Here is a 21,568-nt window from a genome sequence, read left to right as displayed (position 1 = left end):
GCACTAGTAACCCAAAAATATTGCTACAAAACAGCTGCCATGTATAAAGTAGATAATCAAATTTATTTAATAAGCGCAAAAAAAAAAAGCTATTTATTTTTTTACTGTTGTTTTATTGTGCAAAATTAAAAGTCTAAAAAAAAATTCTTATAAATTTGATATCACCATTCTAACCTACAGAATTACCATAAAGTGACCCCAAATGGTGCCACTGAAAAATACTCTTCAATAGAGTTCAACAAATTTTCTGAAATGAGATTTTTGGGAGATTCACTCAATTCTTTAGAGATTTCTTCAGGAAAAATGCAAGTTTGGACTATTGGAATGTGATCATAAAAAAAAATAAGGAAAATAATAAATAATTAAGGCTCCAACAGGGTTAAATACTTTGTGTTGCCTCCTTCCTCGATGGATCAATACGTTTCTTGTTTATAATGCCTACTCCTCATTTCCCTTTATCCCCATCCCCTACATGCTTAATGCAGGACCAGTTGGGTAACTTATTTGCTTATCTTGCACCTATGGGTTCCCTTTAATTGACTCATTGTGTGTTCAGAAAATTCCTGCAGTTGTTAGATGTAATTGCCTGTGACGCAGCATAGTTTGCTTTTTGCTGGAAGAAGTCCACAGCAGGCTTGTATTAGGTTAAAGGTCTGAATGTGTACGGGCGGGAGCCAAACAAAACAGTATCACATGCAGACTGTCCTGGAATTCTGCACACCTCCTAGATACACTCAACGATCACACATCTAAGGTAAGCAGGGACACAGCGCTATGGTGGGAAAGCACAAAGTAACTTTTTGTTAAGCCCCCTACCCTTACCTGAAGTAAATTGGTGAATTCTAAGTTTTCTGTTTTTTGATAACTTTATTGTAGTCAATTTGTCCCATATGTATTAGCGAAAACAGGACAATTCTTGAATTGTGTCCAAAGTCAAATTACCAGAGCAGAGATATTTTTGTAATGGTCAAACTCACTCTCGAGGTCCTCTCTCTCTCCGCAGGACCACTTTTTGTGCTTTTTTTGGTGGTCTCCTTTCATCCTTGTTAGCAAAGATTTAGATATGATTACTATTTTATGTGTGGGAGTTTACTCCACAATATATAATTAATCAACATTCCTTTGTGCATGTATTTCTATGAATTGACTGTATATCTGGAGGTACCCTTTGTGTCTTATGCCTTTGTTTGATATTCTCCTTTTTATACCTTTCATTTTGTCTTGATAATTGCTTAATAAAGTAAAACCTTTTATGCATTCATGGCTACTACTATTCCTATGTCTTTATAGGTTTTCATTATAATGGGGGAGCCGTTAACTTTGGTCTATTGGATATTTATATTTAAACAGAGGACACAAGGCTCCGTTCTGGCAATTGGTTGTGATCTAAACAGTCAGATCTCACCAATCTAGCAGTTATCACCTATCCAGTAACTCTTAAGAATCCTTTACTGTCTCTTCAGAAGCACTGGAGGCAATGTACCAAGGCTAAAGCTTCCTTTAGGTTACACCAGTTGCTTTTGGGGTTTGATATACTTTTTTTCTTTCATTTTGCTAGGTAGATTAGATGACAGGAAAGGCACAGACATCCAACCTTATTGGCTCTAAGGCATATGAGTTTGAAAAGATTGTAATATATTAACATGCGGAAAAATTTGTTGCAGACATTTCTGCAGCTGTCCCATTCCTGTGAATTTGCAGGAATCCATGCACCTGCTGCAGAAATAACTTTGATCAGATATGTGGGGTGGATTTACCATTCAGCTTCATTCAATGTAAAATCTAAGGTCCTATTTAGACAAACCTAATAAGGAAATTACAAGTTGGCTATTTATTACTCTGCTTAGACAGGCAGACCAGAGAGATTGTTAATTTGATTGTTCTATGCACATAGAATATCATTATCGGCAGCACAATTCCTGTTTACAAGGGATGATATGCTGTCGAGAACAATGATTTTGTTCCCTGTCTGAAAGATCCAATCACTTAACAAACAAGTGTTTTGTTCATTCATTTGGCGAGTGCAGGCATACAAGCTGATAATTGGTGAATGAGCATTCACGGTTATTGGCATGTCAAAATGAGTCTTAAGAAATTCAATGGTTAATCAAAGGGCTTGAAAGCGCTATGCTCCTGATCCAGGAGTCTGGCTGCAGAGGTGCCAAATAAACTATGCAATGAGCAGTGTGAAGACCCGTGGTCTTCTGTGGGTGTAATACTACTCAGACAACACAGGGTGAGAATAAACCAGTGTGGCAATCTTTTACTTAACCACAAAACAGACAATAAGCATATAGAACAGTCCCAGAAAATTCCTAAGATGGTGCAAAATGACACAGTCTCACCCTTCTGCTGGCCTGCCGGGGATAGAACAACTGTGACTTTTGAACTTCCAGGGCCAACTACCTCAACCAGTGGCCCCCTGCTTTCGGCAGGCACCCACAGAGATGAGGTAGTGGCAAGCTAAGGAAGCTGACATTCCATCGAGGTGCAAGGCCAGGAGACTTCAGGGTCCCACCCTTGCTTCTGCGATAGCTTCCACGGTGCCAGATGACTGGCTGATTACAATCTGGCTTGTCTGAACATCTCCAAGGGTTCCAGGTGACCGGAAGGTCCCACCTAGCAACCCCAAGCAACATATCCATGGGGTCACATGACCTAATTTTCCGAACCTGGTTTCCCCAAATGTATCCATGGGTTCTCTGATGGTCAATTGAGCAGATCTGTATTCTTCCAGTCAGTGCCGTGTACTCTTAGGCTGGAATCCTATAGAATCCAAATCTGTGTCTCTCTGGATGGAGCCATGCAACCTAAATGTCATGAAGAGTGTCTCTGCTCTTTGATTCTCTGATTCTCTTTGCAGCACAATAGAAATCCCTTTTTATATTTAGATCATTCACAGGTCAGGGGAAAAGTGCAGGGCTCAGGTCTCATTGTTTGAGCATTTAATCAATTTTCATAGTTGGTATCACTCTACTCTTGTAAATTAACAACTAGCTGGCTTAGTTCAATATGTAATTTGCATATTAGCAAACACTATTGTTTCCAGACCAAGAGAAGTCAACATTCAGGTTTATGCCAATACTAGTATGTCCTTCTTGACCCACCAAAGAAACACACACAAATTCTAAAGTCAAGACAAACACAATAGTGTATTTCTCTTGTCTAACATATCTAGATGTCTAGCTAATTAAGATTAGAAGCTGTGTCATCATATTGCTCCCCTATCTTAATTAGCCAGACATGATAGGATCCCAATCATCTTTCTCCACTTATTGGGGACAGTCCATCAGCATGTCTTTAAGCACAGACATGAATGTAAGAGGTCACATGTTCATGAGAACAAAATTTTGTATCATCTAGTTTCCTCAAAGCATATTTCATATCTTCCTTGCGAATAAACTCCACACGTAATTGACAAGAACTTACCCATATCCATTAAGCCCACACACACCATCCTTAGCATTCCCTGGTTTTTTAATTAAATCCGATGAGTGTCGGTGGCCTGGTATTCAGTCTGTTGAAGCTGACACAGTTGGTGAGGATGGACATGGCAGCTTCCGAAGCCCACTGTGTATGCCTCAACTTTGGTCTGCTGGGTCTGTCTATATGCCTCCCTGGTTGTGGATCCCCTAGGACGATGTGCGCTCATAAGCAGTAAACTATAAAACTAGAAATCCCTCCATTCTTAAGTACAGATTTTTAACAAGTAAATTGCAAAGTTGCTTGATTTTGCAAGCGCTTTGCAATTTTCTTCATGTATGATCATGAGACAACACCTCTAATCCTAATCTTTGCACCCCTTATACTTATTATATATACTTCCTGGTGGCCCTGCTTAATTTTAATCAATTTTGCAGTAAATTTCAAAATGTGTTAGTAAAAGGACAATCTTAATTGCAATTTTTGCCTCTGGCTATGTGATCAGTTAGAGGTAAGGTTTCTAATCTGTGTTCTGCTGCTGAAAACAAGTATTCAACATCTCAGACCGATGCAACTTTACAAATATAACTTCTGTGTTTTTTTAATTTTTTTTTTTTTTTTTTACATAAATGGTTTCATGGTGGAGGAATATTGACAATTGTAATGCAAGCTCAATGACAACCTCATGGGACTTCTGATCATTATGAACCACTTCACTTTTTGTAGTTTGTGTATTTTAGGAACATTTACTACTGCTGACCTGCAATAATGGATTTTGGAGGATTTGGATCTGTGATACTTACTTTTTGCGTCACATGCTTCATTTTTCTCATCATGTGGTTAGAGAATAGTAGGCGAAAGAGGTTGCCTCCTGGACCAACTCCGCTGCCTTTTCTTGGAAATATGCTACAATTGAACATGAAAGAATTGCCCAAGTCATTAATAAAAGTGAGAACAATGAAATTTATTGTGTACGACCGATGTTTATGGTCATTGTCTTGCTAAAAGGTGAACCTACGCCCCAGTTTCAAGTCTTTTCCAGCCTCCAACAGGTTTTCCTCCAGGATTGCCCTGTATTTAGCCACATCCATCTTCCCATCAACTGTGACCAGCTGCCCTATTCCTGCTGAGTAAAAGCCTCACCACAGCATGATGCTGCCATCACCATGTTTAACAGTGTGGATGGTGTTTCCAGGGTGATGTGCAGTGTTCGTTTTCCGTTACACATAGCATTTTGCATTAAGGCCAAAAAGATCTACTTTGGTCTCATCTGAGCAGAGCATCTTCTACTACATGCTAGCTGTGTCTCCTACATGGTATGTTGAAGAAGATACTTTGATCAGATGAGACCAAAGTGGCGATGTCTAAACTAATCCGCTCTTCACTCTAATCCAAATTAGTGGAATATATGGGGTAATGCCATAAGCACTGATCCCTCGCATAGCGATAAGAAAAAGGCATGTACAGTACAGACCAAAAGTTTGGACACACCTTCTCATTTAAAGATTTTTCTGTATTTTCATGACTATGAAAATTGTACATTCACACTGAAGGCATCAAAACTATGAATTAACACATGTGGAATTATATACTTAACAAAAAAGTGTGAAACAACTGAAAATATGTCTTATATTTTAGGTTCTTCAAAGTAGCTACCTTTTGCTTTGATGACTGCTTTGCATACTCTTGGCATTCTCTTGATGAGCTTCAAGTGGTAGTCACCGGAAATGGTTTTCACTTCACAAGTGTGCCCTGTCAGGTTTAATAAGTGGGATTTCTTGCCTTATAAATGGGGTTGGGACCATCAGTTGTGTTGTGCAGAAGTCTGGTGGATACACAGCTGATAGACCTACTGAATAGACTGTTAGATTTTGTATTATGGCAAGAAAAAAGCAGCTAAGTAAAGAAAAACGAGTGGTTATCATTACTTTAAGAAATGAACGTCAGTCAGTGTGAAAAATTGTGAAAACTTTGAAAGTGTCCCCAAGTGCAGTTGCAAAAACCATCAAGCGCTACAAAGAAACTGGCTCACATGAGGACCGACCCAGGAAAGAAAGACCAAGAGTCAACTCTGCTTCTGAGGATAAGTTTATCCGAGTCACCAGCCTTAGAAATCGCAGGTTAACAGCAGCTCAAATTAGAGACCAGGTCAATGCCACACAGAGTTCTAGCAGCAGACAAATCTCTTCAACAACTGTTAAGAGGAGACTTTGTGCAGCAGGCCTTCATGGTAAAATAGCTGCTAGGAATCCACTGCTAAGGACAGGCAACAAGCAGAAGAGACTTGTTTGGGCTAAAGAACACAAGGAATGGACATTAGACCAGTGGAAATCTGTGCTTTGGTCTGATGAGTCCAAATTTGAGATCTTTGGTTCCAACCACCGTGTCTTTGTGCGACGCAGAAAAGGTGAATGGATTGACTCTGCATGCTTGGTTCCCACCGTGAAGCATGTAGGAGGAGGTGAGATGGTGTGGGGGTGCTTTGCTGGTGACACTGTTGGGGATTTATTCAAAATTGAAGGCATACTGAACCAGCATGGCTACCACAGCATCTTGCAGCTGCATGCTATTCCATCTGGTTTGCGTTTAGTTGGACCATCATTTATTTTTCAACAGAACAATGACCCCAAACACGCCTCCAGGCTTTGTAAGTGCTATTTGACCAAGAAGGAGAGTGATGGGGTGTTACGCCAGATGACCAGGCCTCCACAGTCACCAGACCTGAACCCAATCGAGATGGTTTGGGGTGAGCTGGACCGCAGAGTGAAGGCAAAAGGGCCAACAAGTGCTAAGCATCTTTGGGAACTCCTTCAAGATTGTTGGAAGACCATTTCCGGTGACTACCTCTTGAAGCTCATCAAGAGAATGCCAAGAGTGTGCAAAGAAGTCATCCAAGCAAAAGGTGGCTACTTTGAAAAACCTAGAATATAAGACATATTTTCAGTTGTTTCACACTTTTTTGTTAAGTATATAATTCCACATGTGTTAATTGATTGTTTTGATGCCTTCAGTGTGAATGTACAATTTTCATAGTCATGAAAATACAGAAAAATCTTTAAATGAGAAGATGTGTCCAAACTTTTGGTCTGTACTGTAGTTTTGGAGAAAGTCTCCTTTACTTGTACTTCATCTTAAAGACTAAATGTTTAAAAATGTTATTTCATAAATCAATAGCACAGGTGAAAATAAGAAACTTTGTAATATATCTTATCATAGAAATCTGCTTCTTTCTCCTCTTGGACTGATCACTCACTCTCAAAATTTTAAGTTCACAGATAAAATATGTCTTTAAAGGAAATGACGCGCCCCTGGGCCTGAGTCGTGCGGCATCGCGCGCACGGGGGCTTACCCGGAGCCGGATCAGATAGGGGTAGTAGTCTCGTGGTGGTGACCCGGTCCGTGCCCAGGGAGTCAAACTGAGTGGCAGTATTTAGCAGTAGATGTTAGAATGTTCGACTACGCCACCCGTGGATTGCGGTTATGAAACCGCCGCTGCAGGGCAGACCGCCGAGGCTGGTGTTGTTTGTGCAGCTGAAGATGGGATAACTCCCCACGGGAGGAGTATTGCCTCAGGGCAGCTATTGTAGAGTTGATGATGGGGGTGATGGTGCGGATGTCCCAGTACTGGTGGTGTAGGTGCGACGACGAAACACGGAGTCTGGTAGTGCAGTTTCAAAAGCTTTACTCACAGTTGTTGCTCCGGTCACTTTGGCCAGCAGTGACCACCCGAGCCGTGCTGCGTCCACCAGGTACGGGACTCGGCCAACTCCCAGGCAGTTCCAGAGCGTGGTCCAGAGCTCCCCTCTCTTCCTTCCTACTGGCCGTCCTCACCAGGGACCCACCTATGTCCGGCTTCCTCGGGCCTTATGGGGCAAAACCTCTCTCTGGCTTTCCTGACCCTATGTGGCGTGCCTTCCTGGTGGATGTGGCAAGGGGTCGTGCCAAAGCTTGACCACGACCTCCGGTTCCTGGCTAAGGATGATTGACCTCCACCAGTTTGGGATCCGGTACCCTTCTCTGCCAACCCTTCACCCGTTTTAGTTCACTCGTGGGATCTCAGGGTTCCCTCTATGCTTGCGTCTCTGGGCCTTTCTTCGTGTTCCTGCTCCTTTCTGTTCCTTCTTCTTCTTCCTTCTCTCTCTCCCTCTCTCAGCTTCAGGCCTAGCTCTGGAGCTGGGCCCAGACGGAGCCACAGCTCCCTGTCAGCCCTCTCTGGCTGAGCTCCTCTCTGAACAGACCCTGTCTTAAGATGGTGCCCACCTTTTATACTCCCTCTGACACCCGAGCCCTGGTGACAACGCAACCAATGGGCTCCTACCTATTCCCAGAGTCCCTCCCCTGTCTGCTCCTACACCACTGGGATGTTCCTCCCCCCCCCCCACTCCAGCCAGGGACAGACGCTGTCGTACCTGCACATCTATCTGGTGGGAGTACCGTTGTTCTGTCCCCCGGAAATGGGGTGAGTGTAGTGCATGCAGCTAACTGAGCTCTGTTCCACACTCCATCCTTACCCGGGAGTGGAATACCACACCTCTGGTTCGAGGTGCAATACCCCTGTAGCAGCCGAGTCCTCGGGGTGCTACAGAAACCTGTCACCATGAAAATTCAGTATAATCTGCAGACATTATGTTATATGGGGAGCTCAGCAGAATGATGTATAGTGTTGTGAGAAAAGACTAGGTATAGCCTATATTTTTAAAATTTAATCCTATGCTCTTTCTAGCATTTTTGGTTCAGTGGGCAGGGCTATCAATAACTGACAGCTATCTTTATATAAGTGCGCATACAGAAATAGCTGTCAGTCACTGATAGGACCGCCCACTGGACTAGAAATCCCAGAAAGAGTAGAGGTATAAATTAATAAATCACAGGTTATACTGAATCTTTTCTCACAAAATCACATATTCTGCTCACCTCCTCTTTTTCCATAACATGGTGTCCGCAGATGGCATTGCATTTTCTTGGTGACAGGTTTGCGTTAATGAATACAGATTTTCCCATTACTGACCTAGAACATGACAGTTGATAGTTCTGTGGAGAACTGTACCTGTCATTTCAGGAGAACTTGCAGCAGAATGTCTTTGTCAGCCTCTAACTTCTCCTCTCTCCTACATAAAATCTTAAAAGCACCAATTGTCATCTCCTTTTTCAGAAATGGGAAGATCTACCTTCTCTAATCACAGATTTTACCCATGAATTGAGAGTGAAGGATCAATTAAGAGGTGAAAGAAGCGGATTTCCCTGATAAGATATATTGCAAATATGCTTATTTTCAAATATTGTATTAATTTACGAATTGAAAATTAAAACGAAAATTTCTCTTTATTGATTGCACATCAGAAAAACTGCAGCTGTTATAACTGGATAGTGATGTGATGTGATTTCTCTTCCAAAATGCCCAAAGCTTATGCCATAGATATGATACATTGAGATATGTGTACAAGAGAAAACAAAGCAGCCTGTGTGAAAATTGGAAAACTCTATGCATAGAAAGAATTTTAAACATATTTTGTCTTCTTGCTTTGCTATAGCTTGCCAAAATTTATGGAGATGTATTCACTGTTTATTTGGGTCCCAGGAGAGTGGTCATCCTTCATGGATGTGATACGGTTAAGGAGGCTTTAATAGACAATGCTCACGTCTTCAGCCAAAGAGGGCGAATTCCTGCTATTCAAATTTTGTTTAAAAATTTTGGTAAGTATTAGATCTTAGACATCCAGTCTTTGATTGCAGGCTATAGATGGAATTTGTGAATTAAAAGGGTCGTCTACAATTCGACATGATTTATAATCACACAGTCAGTATCTTCTCTCAATAGGAATCATTTTAAGCAATGGAGAACGCTGGAAACAGCTCCGTCGCTTTTCCCTCACCACCCTGAGAAATTTTGGAATGGGGAAAAGAAGTCTTGAGGAAAGGATTCAAGAAGAAGCCCAGTACCTAAAAGATGAGTTTAGCAAAATGAAAGGTTAGTAAGAAGAAACTTAGCAAGAGACACTTCCCCTGGATAAAATACCTGATGATGATTTTGATAATGATATTGAAAAGAGATGAGCACATCAATTTGAGGCAAATCGAATTTTCAATTTTCTAAATTCACAAAAAAACTCGGATTTACTAGAACCTGAATTTTTTTTACAGTTTGATTCACTCAAATCAAGCAAAATAGTGGCATTCTGATTGCTATTTAATTTAAATCTTTTTATGGTCCAGAATGAGTTCAAAAACAAAAATGTAAAACTTACCTTACCCCTTAGCTGTCATGGTGCAGCAGCTCCCCGCCGAGGTCTCCACTGGATCACTTCCTCCTTTCACCTCCCGTCTTCTAATTTGTCTTTAGTCTTCTTTACTCTTTAGAGCAGTGTTTCCCAAACTCCAGTCCTCACGGCCCCCACAGGTCATGCTCTCAGGATTTCCTTAGTATTGCACAGGTGATAGAAGAATCATCAAGGCTTCAGGAATTCTCTCACATGTTCATCACTATGGAAATCCTGAAAACATGACCTGTGGAGGCCGTGAGGACTGGAGTTTGGGAAACACTGCTTTAGAGCCTCTGGTGCTCATCAGTTTTTTTGAGACACATCATGACTTCACTTGAAGCTTAGAGATGAGCAGATAGATTCATGGTGGATCGAGTTTATGTCGAATTTCCTGAAATTTGTGGTTTCATATAAATTTTAACATTTTGAGATTTATTTGCGGTCCGCAAAAAAAAGTTGTCCAACACCATTTCCCACACTGCTGAAGCATCAGAGAAAGGTCAATGTCTTTTTGTGTGGCCTGTGGGCCTCCCCATGATGCCTTGCAGCTATGACATCTAACAGACTATCATACCTTGTATATTGGTGGTCAGTACCTAGGTCTTCACAGAATAATAGTTCCCAGTGGAGCATAATTTGTAATGCAGAGTCACTTTCTATCTCCAGAGTCACTGGGTAAGTCTCTTACCTGTAGATTGTAAGATCTTGTGATCAGTGGGGTCCTCTCTTTCTCTCCTCTTGAGTGAAAGCTCCTATGGTCAACTAAGTCCTCTCTCTCTCCAGTAGAGTGTAAGCTCTTAAAATCAGTGTGGTCCTCTCTCTCCTATAGAGTATAAGCTCTTATGGTCAGCAGAGTCTTCTCTCTCCTCTAGAGTATAAACTATTTTGACCAGCAGACTCCTCTCGCTCCTGTAGCGTGTAAGCTCTTATGGTCAGCAGGTTCCTCTCTCTCACTGCTGTAGATTGGACGCTCTTATGGTCAGCAGGGCCCATTATTTCATGTAGAGTATAATCTCTTATGGTCAGCGGGGTGCTCTCTCTCCTGTAGAGTGTAAGCTCTTATGGTCAGTTGGGTTCTCTCCCTCATTTCCTCCACATGTATTTTCCGAGCAATTACAAATATTGAGATATGCACAAATTTATTAATTGAAAATCAAATTTTTGTGGAAAATTCAGTAAAGTCAGCGAATTTGAATTTCAAAAGATTTGCTCACCTCTATTGATGTCTAGTCAGCACTAGAGGAGCCAAAGAGTGAATACTATAAAAGATTAGAGCCAGATGGTTGAAGACAGCTAGCTGAGGATCAGGCATGGAGCTGAGGCCCCTGGACAGATGAGTGGTAGGGTGAGTATAATGTTTACTTAATTTTATAACCCCTGCATTTATTATTGATTTGTTTCACTCACTTATATAGCACCACAATGCTTTGATTCCACAGTGCTTTACAGACATTATTGGCACTGTCCCCATTGGGGCTCACAATGTAGATTCCCTCTCAGTATGTTTTGAAGTCTGGGAGGAAGCTAGAATACCTGGAGAAAATCCATTCAAACACGGGGAGAACATACAAACTCCTTGTAGATGTTGTCCTTGGTGGGATTTGAACACAGGACCCTAGCGCTGCATGGCTGCAGTCCTCCGGGTATGCTCATGAATCTCGAGAGAACATAGACAGTGGCATACCACCAATAGTGAAAGACCATGCATCTGCTATGGGGTTCGAGCTCCTGTCTGGCATCACACTTTCAGCTGTATCAGCATCCTGGATATTCACTGATGAGCAAAAGGGTAACAATGTTTTGAACTTTTTTCTTTCAGGTTCCATATCTCACCATTCACTACTGATTTTAACATGAGACTACCATCATTTTATAGACAAAAAATGGCTATCACATACATAAATTTGATTTGCAACTATTTAGCATATGATTAGTTATGAAAATTCTTGTCATGTCACTGCATTGTTAATGTTTTGCTCCCTGTGGCGGAAAAATCTTTTTCTTCCTGTATACTACAAAATACAACCTGTTCTCACTTTCCCTAATAGCTCAGGGTGATTATTCTTGTGATTCCCAAGCGAAAGGTCACTGGTTCAAATCGAGGTGTAGCCATGAAGAAGATTTCCTAAGAAAACAGAAACAGCATCATCCAGCTCATCAATAGTGTCTCTCAGTCAAGAAAATTGAAAAACTGCATCATGTGAGTGAAATGACAGTTGGAAGAATACAAAATAAAGACCGTCCATCCATTCAAAAGCCAAGAAGTGGTCATCCAGGCAAAATACTGGAGTCACCAAGTCGACTCTTCACAAGGTGCATCAGTTCTGGTGCGACAAACACGGCAGTGGAGATGGCTTGTATGCGTCATAATAGGGAGATCACAGACGTCCATGCAAGCACCATGCGACGTACGTTACACAAGTCTTGAATGATGGCCAAAAAAAAGGTGAAGAAGCTTCAACTTTATTATTGTCATAAGAAGCATCGGTTTGAGTTAGCAAAAAAGTACAAAAAGTGGAAAGAAGAAGATTGAATATGGGTGATTTGGAGTGATGAGACAAAAGTCAAAAGGCTAGGCTCTGATGAGTGCAAATAAGTCTGGAGGAAACAAGGGAAAAGGGGCTAACTGATAGAGCAATTGAAGGAACAGTCAAGTTCGGTGGAGGAAGCCTGATGATATGGGGTTGTTTCACAGACAAAGGCATTGCATATTTGAACAGGTTCGATGGTGGTCTCAATGCTGAGTTATATGCGAGTACCCTACATGATGAGTTCCTTCGTACACTTCGTACATATTGTTCCAGCAGGACAATGACCCAAAGCATACGTCAAGATTGGCGAAGAAATGGTTCAATGACAATGAAGTAGACGTGCTGACCTCAACCCAATCGAACACTTGTGGGCAGAGTTGAAGAAAAAACTGTATAAATACCCGTCAGTCTACCGGTATGCAACAACATATGGAACGTGTAACAGAGACCTGGGATCAGATTTTGGTTGAGACATGTTTGAATCTCATCGAGAGCATGCCCAGAAGGCAGTGTTGAAAGCCAAAGGTGGATTTAGAAACTACCGACAAAATAATAAAAATTTAAATTTAGAATTTTAGGAGCAAAACAGTAAAAATGCAGAGACATTACAAGAATTTGCATAACTAATCATATGCTAAATAGTTGCATGTCAAAATTATGTATTAGATAGCTAAGATAATTGTCTATAAAATGATGGTGGAAAGAGAAACTATCGCACTCCTGGAGTGGGGAAGGTGCCCAGGTAGGGTTTCAAGCCCGTAGTAATACCAATAAATAACCTGTCACTCAATTGACTCGTTGATTCTTTTTATGAATTATATTTAATAATTTTATAGTACAATAAGCAGACATTTCGGTTGTAAAGTACCTTCATTGGTGTACAGAGTATAGGTGGAGGAATGTTTAAGGCAAAAGCCTGGTCGGTGCAGTAGCTGTAAGGTATAGAGGCCAAACCCAGCCATAGTGGTAACAGAACACGGTGTCCACCATTTGTTCAAGGTAGTCTGCTTATAAAATGATGGTAGTCTCACTTTCGAAGCCGTAGTGGATTGTGCGATATGGAGACTGAAAGTCAAAAGTTTAAAACATTGTTAATTACTAGTGATGAGCGAGCATGTTCGCTACTGCTCGGTGCTCGCCCAAGCATCTCACTGCTCGAGATGCTTTGTGCTCGCCAGTATTTCCAGGGTTGCTCGGCGGGAGCTCGGGTCCCCTCCCTACATGTTTGGTGCTCTTTAGAGCGCCAATCAACATGCAGGGATTGCCTGCCACTCACTGTAATGCCGTAGCCATGTTGGTTGTGGCATTACAGTGATTGGCTGGCCGCACAGCGTCATCAGGTGTCTATCAGTCCTGGCGCCGCCATGCTCGTCACAGTCACTCCGGAATCAGGCAGAGTAGGGAGAGGTGCTGCTGCATCAGGGAGAGATTTGCTTGTGTATTAGGTAGTGTAGGGTGAAAAACCGTACATTACACATATCGATCTTAACAAACAGTCCTTTTGAGGACTAACTAATACATCTGCAGAGATATCAGGCAGGCAGTGTATATAGGCAGGCAGGGTATATAGCAGACTGCAGTGCATATGTCCATTCCAATTCTGCCTTCTGCAGCTGTTAGATATTTCTAACATAGGCCCATATGCAAAGGCCCAGGTCTCAGGGGCCAGGAATACTTTATTTTTGAATCTTAATCCTCATTATTTGCTTTAAAAGCAATCCAGAAAACACAGTTTTTTTGCGCCATTTGCTTGTTTGCACTGCAGAATACAGCCAGGTCGTTTCCATGTTACAGCGCTAGAAATCCAGCTATTTAAAACCGTTTTTCTCCGTCACATGGATCACATATACGTTGTCAGAAAATACTGTCATTTATGGCCTCCATTAAAAATTTCTTTCAGTGTGTCAGTGAAGCAATTCACTGCAGTTTGCTGTTCAAACTATTTACCTACAGGCCAGGTATTTAAAACTCTGTTTTCTACATCACACGGATCACATATACGTTGTCAGAAAATACTGCCATTTGTGGCTTCCATTAAAAATTTCTTTCAGTGTGTCAGTGAAGCAATTCACACCAGTTTGCTGTTCAAACTACTTACCTACAGGCCAGGTATTTGAAACTCTGTTTTCTCCATCACACGGATCACATATAAGTTTGCTCCAAACTCAGTCTTTGTAGTGAGCATGGAAGATACTGTTCTCCATTCAAAATGGACAAGGCACGTGGCAAGGGATGAGGAACTGGATGTGATGGTAATGGTGCATGCAGAGGCCAAGGATAAGGCCGTGGGCAAGCTGAAATTGTGCCATAACAAACACCCACATCTTCTCGACTGACCTTCCTGTTCCAATTTTTAGGGGACCGCAGCACACCACTATTGAACCTAGAGCAGTGTCAAAAGGTTGTTGGTTGGATAGCGGATAATGCTTCAAGTCACTTAGCCACCACCACCACCACCCTGTCTTCCACATGGTCAAGTCTCAGTAGCCGTGAGTCTGGACCGCATATTCCTCACCCTGATCTTCCTTCTTCCCACCATGCCGAGTACCCAGAGACAACTGATCCCACACTTGGACACTCTGAAGAGCTGTTCACTTTTCCATTTATAGATTTGGGCCTCTCGCCCCGTCCACTTGAAGCGGGGCAAGAGGAGTTTGCATGTAGTGATTCCCAAATATTTGAGCAGCCACGGTCACACGAAGGCGATGGTGGGAAAATGTCACAAGAGGTGGACGATGATGAGACACAATTGCCAGAAAGTCAGGAGGAGGACCATGGTGCGGAAGTGGAAGATGAGGTGGTGGATGATATAGTAACTGACCCAACCTGGCAGGAGGACATGCAGAGCGAGGACAGCAGCACACAGGGGGAGGGAGGCAGGGCACCCCAACAGGCAGGAAGAAGCAATGTGGTGGCCGCAGACAGAAGGCAGGCAACTGTCCCCCGTAACACCAACACGAAGGAAGTTGCCAGTACAACTGTTAGGTCATCCCGAGTCTGGTTGTTTTTTAAAGACTCTGCCGATAACCCCAAAAAGGCCATTTGCACCACCTGCAAAACGACCAGCCTGACCACCACCAGCTTGACCAGGCATATGGCAGCAAAGCACCCGACTTTGTGGGCCGAACCCCAGGTCCATGATCAGTGTCTGCAGGTGGCAAAATTGCTTCTTCCGCTGTTGTGCATGCAAGCCAATCCCCTGTCCATGGTGCATGCGAAGATGCCTCCTGCCCTGCACCTGTCATTGTACACTCTCTAGTAGCAGCATCAGGAAGCACGTCCAAGTCCTTGTCCCAGCGCAGCGTTCAGTTGTCCATACCCCAGTCCTTGGAACGCTAGCGCATATACGCAGACAACGCCCCACAGGCCACACTACTAAATTCTCACATTTCACGACTGCTTGCGCTCGAAATGTTGCCTTTTAGGCTTGTGGAGATGGAAGCATTCCACAACCTGATGGCGGCGGCCGTCCCTCGGTACTCAGTCCCCAGCAGACACAATTTATCTCGGTGTGCCATCCGCTCATTACACAAGCACGTGTCCCAAAACAATAGCCATGCCCTCAACAACGCAGTTTCCTGGAAAGTCCACCTAACCATGGACACGTGGACAAGTGCTTGTGGGCAGGGACGTTACAACTCACTGACAGTACACTGGGTTAACATAGTGGAAGCTGGGACCCAGTCGGACCTTGGGACGGAACATGTCCTCCCGACGTCAAGGATTGTGGGCCCTAGACCAATCAGGGTTGCCCCCATGGTCTACAGCTCCTGCACCTCATCCTCCTCAGCCTCCCCCTCCACTTCAGCCTTCATCTCCGAAATGACCACATCAGTCACAAGCTGGAAGCACTGTAGCACTGCCTCGGCCAAGCGGCAACAGGCTGTGCTGAAGCTATTATGCTTAGGTGACAAACCTCACAATGCTGAATTTTTGTGGACAGCCCTGAAAGAGCAGGCAGATCTGTGGCTCACACCACTGAACCTACAGCCAGGCATGGTCGTGTGTGACAATGGACGGAACCTGCTGGTGGCTTTGAGGTGAGGCGAGCTCACACACGTACCATGCCTGGCCCCTGTGCTTAACCTCGTGGTTCAATGGATTCTCAAAACCTACTCAGAGCTGCCAGATCTGCATGTTAAAGTACGCTGCCTGTGTGCCCATTTTAGAAAGTCAGCTACAGCTTCCGCCGCTCTTGCCGTGTTTCAGCAGCATTTGCAGCTTCCAGCTCACAGACTGGTGTGTGATGTCCCCACGCATTGGTACTCTACACTGCAGATGTTGGGAAGGATTTGTGAGCAGAAGAGGGAAGTTGTTGAGTACCAGCATCAACAAGGCCATTGGTATTCAGTTCAGACTCCACACATAAGACCTCAGTAGTCGACATGGATGTCAGACATATGTACCATCCTCCAAAACTTTGAGGACTCCACCAAGATGGTGAGCGGCGATGACGCCATAATTATCATCACCATCCCGCTTCTCTGTCTTCTGAAACACTCTCTGCTCACAATCAAAGAGGATGCATTGCAGGCGGAGCACGATGAGACGGAGTAAGGAACCATACAGGGTGATTACACACAGCCAAGCCTCATCTCATCCCAATGTGGATTGGGTGACAATGAGGAAGAGGAGGAGGAGGAAGAGGAAGGACAGGAGCTAGTTTCATGCACTATAGACGGTACTGCCTGCACAGCTGTCATACCGTCTGTTCAGCATGGATGGCCAGATGACAGAGAGGAGGAGGAGGAGGAGAGCATGGTCGGTCATCCTCTTGGTGAGGACACGGAAGTCTTGCCTGTTAGTAGTCTGGCACGCATGGCTGAGTTTACGTTACGCTGCCTTTCCCATGAGCCTCGCGTTTTCAAAATTTTGGGTGACAGTCATTACTGGATGGTGACACTTCTATACCCAGGCTACAAGTAGAACTTTATATCTCTTATTCCTGAGGCGGACAGGTCTACAAAAATGGGACTGTACCAGAAGGCCCTTGTTGCGGAAATAATAAAAAAATTCCCATCTGAAAATGCTAGCGGCAGAGGGCACACTTCGTTGGACAACCAAGGAGTACAGGCGAGAGAGACACAACTTCAATCCATCAGAGGCAGGGGAACACTGTCAAAGTTCTGGGATAGTTTTCTCAGACCCTCCCATCACACAGGCCCTGAGGCGCGGGGTACTCTCACAAGGAGTGCAAAGTTTTGGAAGATGCAGAGAGAGTACCTTGCCGACCTTACCAATGTCCTCTGTGATTCCTCTGTGCCTTTTAATTATTGGGTATCCAAGCTGGATATGTGGAATGAACTGTCTCTCTATGCATTGAAGGTCCTGGCCTGCCCTGCCACCAGTGTTTTATCAGAGCGGGTTTTTAGTGCCGCTGGTGGAATTATAACTGATAAATGCATCCGCCTGTCAACTGAAAATGCTGACAGGCTGACTCTTATAAAAATGAACAAGCACTGGATTGGGCCAGACTTCTCAACACCACCGAATGATACCAGAGTAACATAAACTCAAATCCAGTGTCTTTTCTTGGGAGGTATATTCCCATGCACCGTTTCACACCCACACATGGGTATACGCTTCCTGATTTTGGCTATTTGCTCTTGTCCTTCTCCTTCTCCTCATCCTCCACCACCATATCACCAGGGTGACCATGGTCCGTGATACAACAACCACATAATATTTTTAAAGGGTGTTTATGATGCCAGTAAAAAAATGTTTTTATACAGTATGTTCATGTACAGTGCTTGCCAAAAGTATTGGCACCCCTGCAATTCTGTCAGATACTACTCAGTTTCTTCCTGAAAATGATTGCAATCACAAATTCTTTGGTATTATTATCTTCATTTAATTTGTCTTCAATGAAAAAACCCAAAAAGGATTGTCCTAAAGCCAAATTGGATATAATTCCACACCAAACCTAAAAAAGGGGGTGGACAAAAGTATTGGCACTGTTTGAAAAATCATGTGATGCTTCTCTAATTCGTGTAATTAACAGCACCTGTAACTTACCTGTGGCACCTAACAGGTGTTGGCAATAACTAAATCACACTTGCAGCCAGTTAACATGGATTAAAGTTGACTCAACCTCTGTTCTGTGTCCTTGTGTGTACAACATTGAGCATGGAGAAAAGAAAGAAGACCAAAGAACTGTCTGAGGACTTGAGAAACCAAATTGTGAGGAAGCATGAGCAATCTCAAGGCTACAAGTCCATCTCCAAAGACCTGAATGTTCCTGTGTCTTCCGTGTGCAGTGTCATCAAGAAGTTTAAAGCCCATGGCACTGTGGCTAACCTCCCTAGATATGGACGGAAAAGAAAAATTGACGAGAGATTTCAACGCAAGATTGTGCGGATGGTGGATAAAGAACCTCGACTAACATCCAAACAAGTTCAAGCTGCCCTGCAGTCCGAGGGTACAACAGTGTCAACCCGTACTATCCGTCGGCGTCTGAATGAAAAGGGACTGTATGGTAGGATACCCAGGAAGACCCCACTTCTTACCCCGAGACATAAAAAAGCCAGGCTGGAGTTTGCCAAAACGTACCTGAGAAAGCCTAAAACGTTTTGGAAGAATGTTCTCTGGTCAGATGAGACAAAAGTAGAGCTTTTTGGGAAAAAGCATCAACATAGAGTGTACAGGAAAAAAAAAGAGGCATTCAAAGAAAGAACACGGTCCCTACAGTCAAACATGGCGGAGGTTCCCTGATGTTTTGGGGTTGCTTTGCTGCCTCTGGCACTGGACTGCTTGACCGTGTGCATGGCATTATGAAGTCTGAAGACTACCAACAAATTTTGCAGCATAATGTAGGGCCCAGTGTGAGAAAGCTGGGTCTCCCTCAGAGGTCATGGGTCTTCCAGCAGGACAATTACCCAAAACACACTTCCAAAAGCACTATAAAATGGTTTGAGAGAAAGCACTGGAGACTTCTAAGGTGGCCAGCAATGAGTCCAGACCTGAATCCCATAGAACACCTGTGGAGAGATCTCAAAATGGCAGTTTGGAGAAGGCTCCCTTCAAATATCAGGGACCTGGAGCAGTTTGCCAAAGAAGAATAGTCTACAATTCCAGCAGAGCATTGTAAGAAACTCATTGATGGCGACCGGAAGCGATTGTTCGCAGTTATTTTGGCTAAAGGTTGTGCAACCAAGTATTAGGCTGAGGGTGCCAATCCTTTTGTCCAGCCCTTTTTTGGAGTTTTGTGAGAAATGATCAATGATTTGATTTTTGCTTCATTCTCTTTTGTGTTTTTTCCTTGCAAGCAAATTAAATGAAGATAATAATACCAAAGAATTTATGATTGCAATCATTTTCAGGAAGAAACTGAGTATTATCTGACAGAATTGCAGGGGTGCCAATACTTTAAGCCAGCACTGTATACCCCCCAGGGGTAAATATTTGTCAGCCTATACACTTGTGCATGGGCATTACAAGTATAAGAGTCCCGCTCCTTTCTAATGGGAACATATTTTTATAAGACCCTCCTCCATGTCTCTTCCAAGGGGCATTGAAGTGCCTCCAAATTTTTGGCAGCCCTTGCATTCACTGCATAGGCCAACACTATGGGAGACTCTCTCCTTTCTAATGGGAATTTGTCGTTACTGTGGCCCTGCTCTATGTGGCTTTAAATTCTTATTGGGGTTTTTCCTAAAATTGGTCAGCCGTTGGACTCACTGCATTCCCTATAACTGTATAGCAGACCCTCTTCTTTCTAATGGGAACATGTTGTACCTTGTTACTGTGGCCCTGCTCTATGTGTCTTTAAATTCTTAGTGGGGTTTTTCCTTTATTTGGTCAGCCGTTGGACTCACTGCATACCCTATAACTGTATAGCAGACTCTCTCCTAATAGGAATATGTTGTTACTGTGGTCCTGCTGTATGTGGCTGTGGTGAAATACAACACCCACTGAGAAGCTGTTTCAAATTGAAAAACATTGGGCCCACCAGAGGATTTGATTCTGAGGGCTTACCTTTCTCCCCCGCTCAAGAGCCCCATAGAAGCTGCAAAGTTAGCACTATCATGAACTCTCCTGATGCAGAAGCCAGGGCACACCAGAGGATTCTCTGGTGAGACCGCCCAACCCTGCCGAGAAGCAGTCCTGGCTAAGAAAAGTGTGTGGGAAGGTTCCTGGACACTCTATGCCTGCTTTTTTACTGAGGTGGAAACCCACACAAACACGGGGAGAACATACAAAAACCTTGCAGATGTTGTCCTTGCTGGGATTTGAACAATGCTAACCACTGATCCAATGTGCTGCCGTTCACACTCTGATATCTAACAGGTTGGAGAAACTTCCACCTACTGCCACTCTATCTTCTGCTCCTTTGTGAGAAACTAATGTATTTGGGCAGCCACTTAGTCTACCAAATAAAATTCCTAAGAAGGAAATTGGGGATGGCTTCGCTACTGGTACTGGGGGCAGTGCTAATACCATGATGTCGTACCATAGTTTACTTGAAATATTCCAGGCTGGTAGGAGGCAAGTAGATTCACATAGAAAAGTACCAGTAATAATGTTCAGGGACACGCGCTTGTAGAAGGCAGAGACAAAACCGGGAGAAATAGTGGCGGCTGGGGACCGAGTACGGACACGAGGCATAAGGTTTTGAAAAGCTACCGCCTCCATGAGCATAAAAGGCCACATTTCAAGTGAAAGCAGCTTTAGAGGACTTCCTGAGAGAAATGACAGCCGGTTAGATATGGTTTCCCTAGTCCTTTCACCAAGCTAAAGAATATGGCTGTTGTGAAATACAACTCAGCAAAAAAAATTGTGGACTGGCTCCGTACCGTCCCTGGCCACATTCACCTGTCCACGTGTTTGTGGTTAGGCAGTCCTTCCCAGTAAGTCCACTGGGGAGGGCACTGTTAATGTTGTGGGACCCGTGATTGTGGAAGGTGGTGAGGACACCGGGAGAAACAGTGGCGGCTGGGGACCGAGTATGGACACCCGGCCGCTACCGGCATGAGGTTATGAAAAGCTTCCGCCTCCACGAGCCTAAAAGGCCGCATTTCAAGTGCAAGCAGCTGTCAAAAATTTGGCAGTATAGTATTGCAGCCTGTGGGTGGGTGGGTGCCTGGCTGCATACTTGCACTTGCATTCCAAGGAATGGGGTAGGCACAACTGAACGCTGCACTGGGACAAGGACGTGGACGGTGATTGTTGCAAGTCTGCAACAACAGGTGCATGGCGGGAGGCATCTTCGCATGCGCCAAGGATCACTTATGATGGGCACACTTTTAGGCAGTGACCTGGGAGTCAGAGATGCTTCCAGAGGTCTTTCCCATGCTGTTCCCATGTCTTTTCAGCACTGTATGCATGTGTCTGATGATGTGTCACACACCACATGAA

The 21,568-nt window shown here is 43.7% G+C and overlaps 1 protein-coding gene across 2 annotated transcripts in view; it reads left to right on the top strand.

Moving 5' to 3' along the window:
• The first annotated feature begins 599 nt into the window (after positions 1-599).
• The window catches only part of LOC141154972 (cytochrome P450 2C8-like), a 67,549-nt gene continuing 46,580 nt past the window's right edge, over positions 600-21,568 (top strand). The window contains exons 1-4 of one of the 2 annotated variants that reach the window (XM_073641555.1): positions 600-754; positions 4,150-4,371; positions 8,955-9,117; positions 9,242-9,391. In XM_073641555.1, coding sequence (XP_073497656.1) covers positions 4,192-4,371; positions 8,955-9,117; positions 9,242-9,391 — 493 coding nt within the window. In that variant the 5' untranslated portion in view covers positions 600-754; positions 4,150-4,191. The remainder of the gene's footprint in view (positions 755-4,149; positions 4,372-8,954; positions 9,118-9,241; positions 9,392-21,568) is intronic. The other variant, XM_073641553.1, reaches the window with a different exon arrangement.

The sequence above is a fragment of the Phyllobates terribilis genome, unplaced genomic scaffold, assembly GCF_046119375.1.
Source record: "Phyllobates terribilis strain yellow unplaced genomic scaffold, ASM4611937v1 Scaffold_7__3_contigs__length_470593459, whole genome shotgun sequence".
NCBI lineage: Eukaryota > Metazoa > Chordata > Amphibia > Anura > Dendrobatidae > Phyllobates > Phyllobates terribilis.
Note: the sequence above shows the minus strand (reverse complement) of the source record. Positions and strands in the feature narration are given on the sequence as shown.